The sequence below is a fragment of the Salvelinus alpinus genome, chromosome 24 (genome assembly GCF_045679555.1).
Source record: "Salvelinus alpinus chromosome 24, SLU_Salpinus.1, whole genome shotgun sequence".
NCBI lineage: Eukaryota > Metazoa > Chordata > Actinopteri > Salmoniformes > Salmonidae > Salvelinus > Salvelinus alpinus.
Window position 1 is genome coordinate 7,829,673 of NC_092109.1, and position 10,130 is coordinate 7,839,802.

General features: G+C 41.0%; 1 protein-coding gene across 2 annotated transcripts; it reads right to left on the reverse strand.

Annotated features, from left to right (window-relative positions):
* Positions 1 to 2,666: 2,666 nt before the first annotated feature.
* ptcd2 (pentatricopeptide repeat domain 2) lies at positions 2,667 to 8,710 on the reverse strand. 2 transcript variants are annotated; one of them, XM_071363468.1, is made up of 10 exons: positions 8,559 to 8,710; positions 8,094 to 8,186; positions 7,864 to 7,993; positions 7,241 to 7,358; positions 6,953 to 7,031; positions 6,770 to 6,861; positions 3,995 to 4,108; positions 3,837 to 3,911; positions 3,625 to 3,738; positions 2,667 to 3,503 (listed from the first exon to the last, which is right to left on the reverse strand). In XM_071363468.1, exons 1-10 carry the CDS (start codon positions 8,668 to 8,670, stop codon positions 3,279 to 3,281), a joined length of 1,152 nt encoding a protein of 383 aa, XP_071219569.1. In that variant the 5' UTR covers positions 8,671 to 8,710; the 3' UTR covers positions 2,667 to 3,278. The 2 variants fall into 2 exon arrangements, with proteins under 2 accessions (XP_071219569.1, XP_071219570.1); XM_071363469.1 differs by having other exon boundaries at positions 8,566 to 8,698.
* Positions 8,711 to 10,130: the final 1,420 nt, after the last annotated feature.

Below are 10,130 nucleotides of genomic sequence, written 5' to 3' on the forward strand. Positions count from 1 at the left end.
CAAAATCCAATGTAGTTGTGGTATCAGCTTAAGGGGGAATATACACGGCTGGGACTAAAACCGAAGATAAATATCTTGGGAGGTAATACGGTCAGCTTTTTATTGTGAGGTATCCTAGGTCAGATGAACAAAAGGACTTGAGTTTCTGTACATAATCACAATCACACAATGAATAGTTAATCATGAAACATACACCCCCGCCTTTCTTCTTCCCAAAGAGTTCTTTATTCCTTTCTGAGCGATGTACTGAGAACCCAGATGGCTGTATGGACGGGGACAGTATATCCGGAGATAGCCATGATTCCGTAAAATAGAGTATGTTACAGTCCCTGATGTCTCTCTGGAAGGAGATCCTCGCCCTGAGCTCGTCTACTTTATTGTCCAGAGACTGAACATTAGCAAGTAATATACTTGGAAGCATGGGATGTTGTGCACGCCTCCTGAGTTGTACTAGAAGTCCACTCTGAATACCTCTTCTCCGCCGGCGGCGTCTTGGAGCAGCCTCAATTGTCCTGGGGGGTACGAAACAAAGGATCCAATTTGGGAAAGTTGTATTCCTGGTCGTAACACTGGTGAGTTACCGCCGCTCTGATATCCCAAAGTTATTTCCGGCTGTATGTAATAACACAAAAAACGTTCTGGGCTGATAATGTAAGAAATAACACACAAAAAAGCAAAGTTGCTAGAAACAGAGCTGCCATGTCTGTCGGCGGCATCTTGTCTATACTACCTATATACTGGCGCATCATTTCTAGAACCATACTGTACTGTCTTTGATACTGGTTTTGATGAGAAGAAAAAACACTTTAGGGGGACGCTCTCCTTCCTGCATTGTTCAACCAATATAGTACATTCGGAGGAGGAGGTAAGATGGACTGTCGCCTTGTTCGTTGTGTCACAGCGTTGTTATTATTATATCTCAGTTTCAACTAGATAGCACAGCCACAAGGTCAAAATTGGCTATACTGTAAAAACGAATGAAAACAAACATTTAGCTTTTTGGTCATAGTTTAAGCTTAGGGTTAGGTATAAGGTTAGCAGTGTGGTTAAGCTTAGGGTTAATGTTAGCTTAAAATCACATTTTAACTAAATACATTGTATTAATAGGCAGTGTTTACGACTTCGTGGCTGTGGTAACTAGTGACGATAGTGCGTCATAGGCATCCCATTTCCCCTGAAAACCGGAACATCAGGTTGTTTTGGACTCAGCAGAGGCTAGTACCACAGATAGAACAATGAGACAGATATTTCACCGGATGTATAAATGAGAAGCATCCGCTTGGCGGGTAGTTAGAGAAACCCCAGTGGCCAGCAGTGGGAGAAGATGGACCGATATGGATTTTGTCCGACATTCTGCTAATTTTCTCATCGATGAAACATCTCAATAAAGTTTTCTGTTCCTAAAACTACAATTATGTTACGAACAGAGTGGACTAAGTTTTGTAGACTTTACCCTTTGCCAAAGTAAAAAAAAAAAGCGTTGTTTAGGAGTGCAAACGCGAATTGCGGTATTGCACATGCACACTTGGCAGAGTAGGCGTTCCCTAACTGAAATATGCTGGAACGCATAGGATCCCAATATGATCTCACTAGCTCGTGCTTGTTCTGCCCACTAAGACTCATTTGTTCCCATCCGAAACAACACGCTGTGGTTTATCTTGGTTTAGTTATAACAATCTTTGCTGGTCCTGCAGATGCTGCCCTCTACAGCGCCAATATTAAATGGGTGGGTGCATTCAAGATACAATCATGTAATCAGTGGTGTAAAGTACTTAAGTAAAAATACTTTAAAGTACTACTTAAGTAGTTTTCTGGGGCTATCTGTACTTCACTATTTATATTTTTGACAACTTTTACATATACTTCACTACATTCCAAAATAAAATAATGTACTTTTTACTCCATACAGCTCACCTGACAACCAAAAGTACTCGTTACATTTTGAATGCATAGCAGGACAGGAAAATGGTCTAATTGACATACTTATCAAGAGAACATCCCTGGTCATGCCTACTGCCTCTGATCTGGCTAACTCACTAAACACATGCTTTGTTTGTGATGTCTGAGTGTTGGAGTGTGCCCCTGGCTATCTGTAAATTAAAACAAAACATGAAAATGTGGCCATCTGCTTTGCTTAACATAAGGAATTTGAAATGATTTATACTTGTACTTTTGATACTTAAGTATATTTGAGCAATTACATTTACTTTTGATACTTAAGTATATCAAAAACAAAATACTTTTACTCAAGTAGTATTTTACTGGGTGACTTTCACTTGAGTCATTTTCTATTAAGGTATCTTTACTTTTACTCAAGTATGACAATTGTGTACATTTTCCACCACTGCATGTAATGCTAATGTTTAGGCATACATAATGAGGGTTATGACTTACTCAGGTATATCTATGATGCATTTGTGTTATTGATTTTCTATTGTGTTATTGACTGTACGTTCGTTTATCCCATGTGTAACTCTGTGGTTTTTGTCGCACTGCTTTGCTTTATCTTGGCCAGGTCGCAATTGTAAACTTGTTCTCAACTGGCCTACCTGGTTAAATAAAGGTGAAATAAAATTTAAAAAATAAAATGCATCTACCTAATGTAAGGAGGAACTGGTGACAGGAATCAAAGCAAAGTAGAGGAAAAATATTGCTGCTATCAAAACTAAGAAAAAGACTAACTGTTTTTATTGCATTGAATATTTAATACATTTTGATCAAACAATTACAGGTGTCTCACATAACCTTACATTCTTCTTTCCACACATTGCTGTCAATGTCTGATGTTATAGTGTTGCATTGATGTGAGGTGAGCATCCCTTGAATTCAAGGGAGCCTTTCCACAGCCATGAAGTTTGTTCTTTCTGAAAGGCTCTGAAGGATCTCCCAAGCCATTGAACTTACAAGTATATCGGTTCCACCCTAAAGCATATTTTAGGATAGACCAAAAATAGCAAGAAGGAAGGATACCGAGGGGTCTCTGGTTGAGAGGAAAGGTTGATTTCACTGAATGTTACAGTATAACTAAGGTCCAGGTGGAGAGAGAGAGCAAAGCTCAGAGACCATCTCTGTTCAGTCCCTTTTGAGTGGTGTGAGACGGCCATGACTGGGACAGCTAAAGTTTAGGATGACTACATTGCAGTCGAACTGCACAGAATCACTGATCTACAAATCACCTTGCATCCCAAATAACTACTCATTGTGGGGTCAAGATTGGCGATTCTGCACCACGAACCGATCCCCTCAAACATACTGAGAGATACACCTAGTCCTCCTCCTCACTCTGAGAGCAGAGTGGACTGCAGGGGCCTCAGAGTCCTCCGGCTGATCAATCTCTCCTCCATCATTCCTATGGGCATCCTCCTCTTCCCTGTGGGGGTGTGACACAACATCTCGTCCAGGCTCCGTTGTGTCACCTGACCGGCATTTTGGAGACGGGACACTGCCTCCTCCACACCCGCCATCAAAGGACTGCCCTCACTCCGCAAACGCACCAGGTCCACCTAAGAAAGATGCCACACACGTATTGATGAATTACATTTGTGACTGGATGACTCAGCGATAATAACGTATAGGTTATGCATCAGACATTACAAACATCCATTTGTAGGGTGTTTTTCTCACCACTTCCTGTGCAAATTCAGGCTTCTTGATAAAGACAGTGCTGCTAGAGCCCAAGGCTAGGGTCAGGATGAAGAGGGATTCTTTTACAGCTCCTGTCATAGCCAGTATCAGAACCTGGAACACCACCACAAAACTACATCAAATAGGCTGCTCCCAGGTTGGGAGCTAGAAACATTACAAACTTATAGTGAAGACTGAATATTAGAACTCACTTTGAGATTTTGGCATATTCTGCTGTCAGTGCTCATAATCTGACCGAACATGGATTGTGCTTTTTCAACATCATTCTGGAAGGGAAATAAAATATATTGAATCACATTTGTATATGAGAGCGAGAAAGCGAGAGCGCGAGAGAGGATGGATGACCAACCTGTCTAAGTGCTAGCGCCACAGTGAAGCAGTAGGCGTGTCTGGGTATCATGTGTCCTTTGGTCTGTCCCTCCTCCATCAGGGCAGTACAGATTCTATAGGACTCTGGAGTGTTCTGGTAAACAGAAAACAGGCCATTACATCACCTGTCTATTGACAAATGTTATGGATATACTGATAAGATACATGTCACTATTCTAATCCCTTTTGGAAAATTCAATGAGGGTTGTTGACGTCAACCGCCTGTATTCAGTTGAGAGAGATGCTATGTTACTAGCCTCATGCCATGAATATGCATAGTTTTTCCCCCCTCAAAGTTGCCAGGATGTCATGTGTCCTACTTATTATCAGTACACTCCTAACAACTAAAGCATTACGAAATCTCTATTCGATCAAATAAACCTCACGTAGCAAATAAGCAATTCATTCTTTTGTTGACCAAATTCGCTAATGAACACATTTCCAGTCCCAAAGAGAGAACTATGACAATATTCTTGATCATTACTGTGGGTGTAACAAATCCCTGTATGGCTGACCTAGGATGCAATCTCTGTCCACAACAGCACTTCATACCCACAAAGCAGCGTCCATTATCCTACCAAAACCATGATCTTGGTTGGGCTAGAATAACAATACTTTAGGTCTCAGGATAGGTGACATCACCACACGATGGCTACCAGGGCATTGTCTTTCCCCGATTAGACTACTCGCGTCCTGTATTGTGTCACAACTGTATTGGAGGAGAAGGTTCAAGGTCCCTCCCCTTTGACCTTCTTCTCCAATGGGTGTTGAGAAGGAGGTGACGAGAGGAATCGAGGAACACTCACCCCTTAGCTGCTACACTCACTGGCCACCTCCTTCTCTGCATTAACTTCAGCAGCCAGCAGAGCAAACTGTGTAAACTGAGTCAATCTAGCTATTTCATTTTGACTCAGATCACACAGTCAGTGGCTGAGTTATACTGTTGGCAGCATAGAAGGGATGTGACTGTAGCAGAGGTGAGCTGCAGGTGAGTTCTAGTTGCCACTGAGACTTGAAGTAGTGTGTCCTCCTGTCTATCATGAATGGATCTATATTTTAATACCGTAAGCATCTCAGACGCGAGAGGATCTCCTGCAAATCTGCGACGATTTGCTTCATTCTGCTACACTCATTTACCCTTCTTCTCCAGTGGTTGGCATACTCGTTTAAAGTGTAATTTGATTAGGGTTTTCGACCCGGTCCGGTCAGCCATTTTGTTTAATTTCAAATGTATTTAACTTATTTATTTAGTCAGTTAAGAACAAATTCTTATTTACAATGACAACCTAACAGGGAACAGTGGGTTAACTGCCTTGTTCAGGGGCAGAATGACAGATTTTGACCTTGTCAGCTCGGGGATTCGGACCAGCAACCGGAGCGCTCTAGCCACTAGGCTACCTGCCGCACATACAGGGATAGAGCATACATTACATGGCTACTTTGCAGCCCATGTAAAAGTGACCCTTCACTGTGGTCATTCTCTAGGGTATTTTTCTCTTGCCTCCACTATCCGTAATCGACACTTTTGGTTCGGTCGCTTACAGTGGATGTGAAATCATTAATGCCATGCATGCTCAATGTATTGGCCTCGTGAGCATGTCCAATACACTTGTACACGTGGCTTGTCATTTCTATACTGAAACAGGATTAGCAAATCCTCACACATTGTTTACATTTTATTGAGATGTTTTTTCCATTTGAAACGATACTATTAGAAATAGGAAAAGCCCTCACACATCTCAGAACTTATGTGTGTGGGAATCATTTGCTAATAACTTGAAAGAAAATAAGTCTGATACGGGCAAGAGCATTGTGTGGGTTTTTCTTCTTCATCAGACAATTAATGAGGATCACCATGTTGAAGGATAGCAGATTTGACTTCTACAGCTACATGCCGCCATCAAAACCTTTTAATGATGGTAAACCTTAATACGGATGACATCATCCTGGTGTAATTATATGCAGTTCAACATTATCACCATAAGGTGTCAGCACAAGAATTTGTATTATAGTTTAGTTTTACGACATGTAAACAAACCACTCGCTAGGTCTCGTAAAGGTGAGGTCGATAATACATGCCTAGCACAAGCTAGAGGTTCATTAAAACCAAAGTATGCTTCTTAATTGAAACTAAGTAGGCAATACACACCTGGATATAATATAGTTGTGTTTTGGAGGAAGCAGAAGAAGAGCTAGGAGAGAGATTGGTGAGGGGTTGATATAGTGTGTAATTACTGCTGCTAGCTAACATTTGATGTCCAATGTTTACATTGGACTCGTATGCTAGCTACATTTAGTTTAGTTAGATTAATTTCTCTCACGACAGCCAACAACTTATCTAGCTGGCTAACAAGATACGCTGATCTTTCTCTACCTTCACGTCACGCTAGCTCTGTAGTTATTTGCCGTGCTAGCCAAAGGCAGCTAGCTAACACCACCAAAGCAAGAAGAGAATGAACTGGAAATAAACACTGTCTGAGGATTTTGTTTAGTGTCTCTCTGGAAGCAAGTCAATTTGTGTATATGACACCTTTGTTCTGTTTTTTGGTTGAATCAGGTAATATGAACTTGTTATTTTGTGCTAGCTGGCCAACTAATTAGCTAACTAGCTATCAATTATGGCGCGATGCAGCACTGGACGTTTGCTCTGGAACCTCTTGGTTGTGCGTGCATTTAGAACGTGTTTCTGTTTTGGCAGTTGAAAAGGTCTACAGGGTGGAACAATACAATGTCTACAAGGTGGACAAATCCTCACCAGTTTATAGCAAGTACCAGTTGCTAATGTGAATGTGTCCTTGTTGAATGGCACACCTTGGTTCTTCATGTCTCGCAGTACATCCAGAGCACCTAGTAGTATGGACAGGGTTCAGTCATCTATAAATATACCTTTTCTTGTTGAATGTCTGCTGGCTTTTATTATTAAAAGGATGTCACTTACTCTCATATAATCCTTTCATAAACAGCATGTCTATGGCAATATTGAAGGAGGTTGAGTCCGAGAAGAATCCTCTCAAATCCTGTTAGAGAAAGGAGATAGTATATTTACAACTTGACCAACTAGAGTATGTGTAAACTTCAATCAATGCCCTAGTCTATGGGACTGCACTAATAGAAGTACATCATGATCTCTATAGCACTTGTTAATCTTAGTTTATTCAGAGATTATTGATTATTCCCTGACAAATTATTAATGTAGTCTAAGTACTGCATATTAATAGATTGTTACCTTGTCTGTCAGTGTGGCAGCAGCCATCTCCTCCAGCCCCAGTTCATAGCACAGCCTCATGAAGAGAGGACCAAACTTAAACTCTCCAAATGCTACGTTACTGTTCTCCTCATGGTACCTAGACAGCAGAACACACAAACATATACAAACACAGAACCATTACGAATTTCAACTGAATTTTGTTTTATTTAACTAGGCAAGTCAGTTAAGAACAAATTCTTATTTACAATGACGGCCTACCCCGACCAAACCCGAACGACGCTGGGCCAATTGTGTGCCGCCCTATGGGACTCCCAATCATGGCTGGTTGTGATACAGCCTGGAATCGAACCAGGGTCTGTAGTGACAACTCTAGCACTGAGATGCAATGCCTTAGACCGCTGCGCCACTACGGAGCCCCAGACTACCAGCATTAGTCAAACTACAAGATTGCATTAAAACTATTTCAAACTTATGCTTTATCTGTCCCTAACACAGTTGAGGAGACTTGACAGCTAATTGTGAGCATACTCAGGATAGAGTTTGACACCACTGAATATGTGAAGTATGAAATACTCTCAATCATCTGGCCAGTGGCCACAATGCATTAGCAAGAAACTAGTATCTCACTGTGTGACCCATACCTGTAGATGGCACCTCTGGCTGTGACCATGTCCTCTGCAGATTGGCAAAGGTGTAGAAGCAGCTTTAACTCATCCTTCAATATGAGCTGTTTCTTCATCAGCTTCTGATTAAATACCTCAAAATAATGACCTGGAGAATATAACATGGGTCTGTCAACTTCAAAAGTAGTAGTTGTGGTACGGTAGTATTAGATCCAAACATTAAGGTCATATCAGAATCAGTAGCCTACTTTTTGATCCGGACACTTGATGAGCCACTGCCAGTTTCCGCTGCTGAAATTCTTGTAGCTTGACAACATCCTCTGACAGCAGATGCCTTTTTGCTGAAACGAATGAAGCAACAGGAGTAGTCAGCATATACATGGATATGAATTAGGTTAAGGTTAACAAAGGGCTTTAGCTCAAATGCAACAAAAAACTACTTTTGATGTCAATTTGACAAAAGCTGTAGGCCATCTGGACAGAACCGGGTTCTGTACTGTACTTTCCCATGTATCTGAACAAGTTCAACACTTGTGGAAGTTGAAGTAGTTCCAAGATAGATAAATATGATAACAGGACAGGAGAGACTGCTCAGCCGCTGTTACAACATTGGCATTGAGTCGAGACAGATTCCGTGGTGGTCGACAAGCAAGCGCTAGCGGCACAGATACTGCACCATGACATCATATACATAAAATACGTTATTCATATACCTCCTACCCTGCATGTCATACAGTCCGATTGTATGAGGCCACGACATAATCCCTTTGAAGGAATATCATGAAGTAGTACTCGGACATAGACGCCGATTCTTCCAAGCGCCATGTTGCCCCCTGACTGTACTATTACTGCGAGAACCAAGGGCGAAGAAAAAATCTGCTTTCGCTGTGGCGGGTTTGTTAGAAGCACAGCAAACTATTACACATTGACTAATTATAGTTATTGTTTACCATGCAATTAATAACTTATGTAACAATGCAGAAATATAAATATATACGTTTTATTCTCCACTTTTTCACGATTTAGTTGGTACATTCCAAAATGTCTGCGCCCTGTCACCGTGTTTACCATTTCTTTTTTCTTTTTTTACATCGGATTTCCAAATGTCTAGGTTAATTAAACGAATATTTATTCTGACCAATGGACTGTCTTGGAGTAAAATAAGCATTATCTTGCCATCTCATTTCATTCTCATTAGCTGTCTGATGTCTGGCTGTGTTTATAGCAAGTCAACGAAATTAATTTCGCACATGCTGAACATAAAGGTAATACGTCATACAACCTGCAGGAGGCAGTGTTCCATACACAATTTGCATCCAGCCAATATGGTATAACAAAGATGTTATTTTATATTGACAAGATAGTGGAGTGACACTATAATGGAAATATGTCCTCAAAGAAGGAATGTTAAGTGCTATCTGGGCTCCTTGGGACGTCCATACCGTAACCATAACCTTACCTTACCTATTTTACATTTCAACTTCAATGGGGTAATGTGGGAGGCGCTATACCCACACTACATCACCAAAAGTATGTGGATACCCCTTCAAATGAGTGGATTTGGTTATTTCAGCCACGCCTGTTGCTGACAGGTGTATAAAATTGAACACACAGACATGCGATCTCCATAGAAAAACATTGGCAGTACAACTCCCTTATTCTTTGCTTGAAAAAAAAATACCCTACCATCTAACACTACTACACTCACTTTTTTAAAATACAAATAACACCACCCTACTCCACTATTTAAATCTATTTAGTCCTACCGCAGGCCAACAACCTGAAAGGATGGGACACCACCACTTAACACACCGTTTAACTCTTCTGATGTCAAGTCTCGCGCACACACAAATACCTCTCTGCGGCTGCAACCACAACCACAATTTTCTGCAACTTATATTCCATCCCTGCAGTACAGTTGATAACCATTGCTATAAACCCTATCTAACTGAAACATATCACTTGTTGGCCTACAGTGGCATATGACAGTATTCACCCCCTTGGCATTTTTCCTATTTTGTTGCCTTACAACCTGGAATTCAAATGGATTTTTGGGGGGGTGTATCATTTGATTTACACAACATGCCTACCACTTTGAAGATGCAAAATATTTGTGAAACAAACAAGGAATAAGACAAAAAAAACAGACCTTGAGCGTGCATAACTATACACCCCCCAACAATCAATACTTTGTATAGCCACATTTTGCAGCAATTACAGCTGCAAGTCTCTTGGGGCACGTCTCTATAAGCTTGGCACATCTAGCCACTGGGATGTTTGCCCAT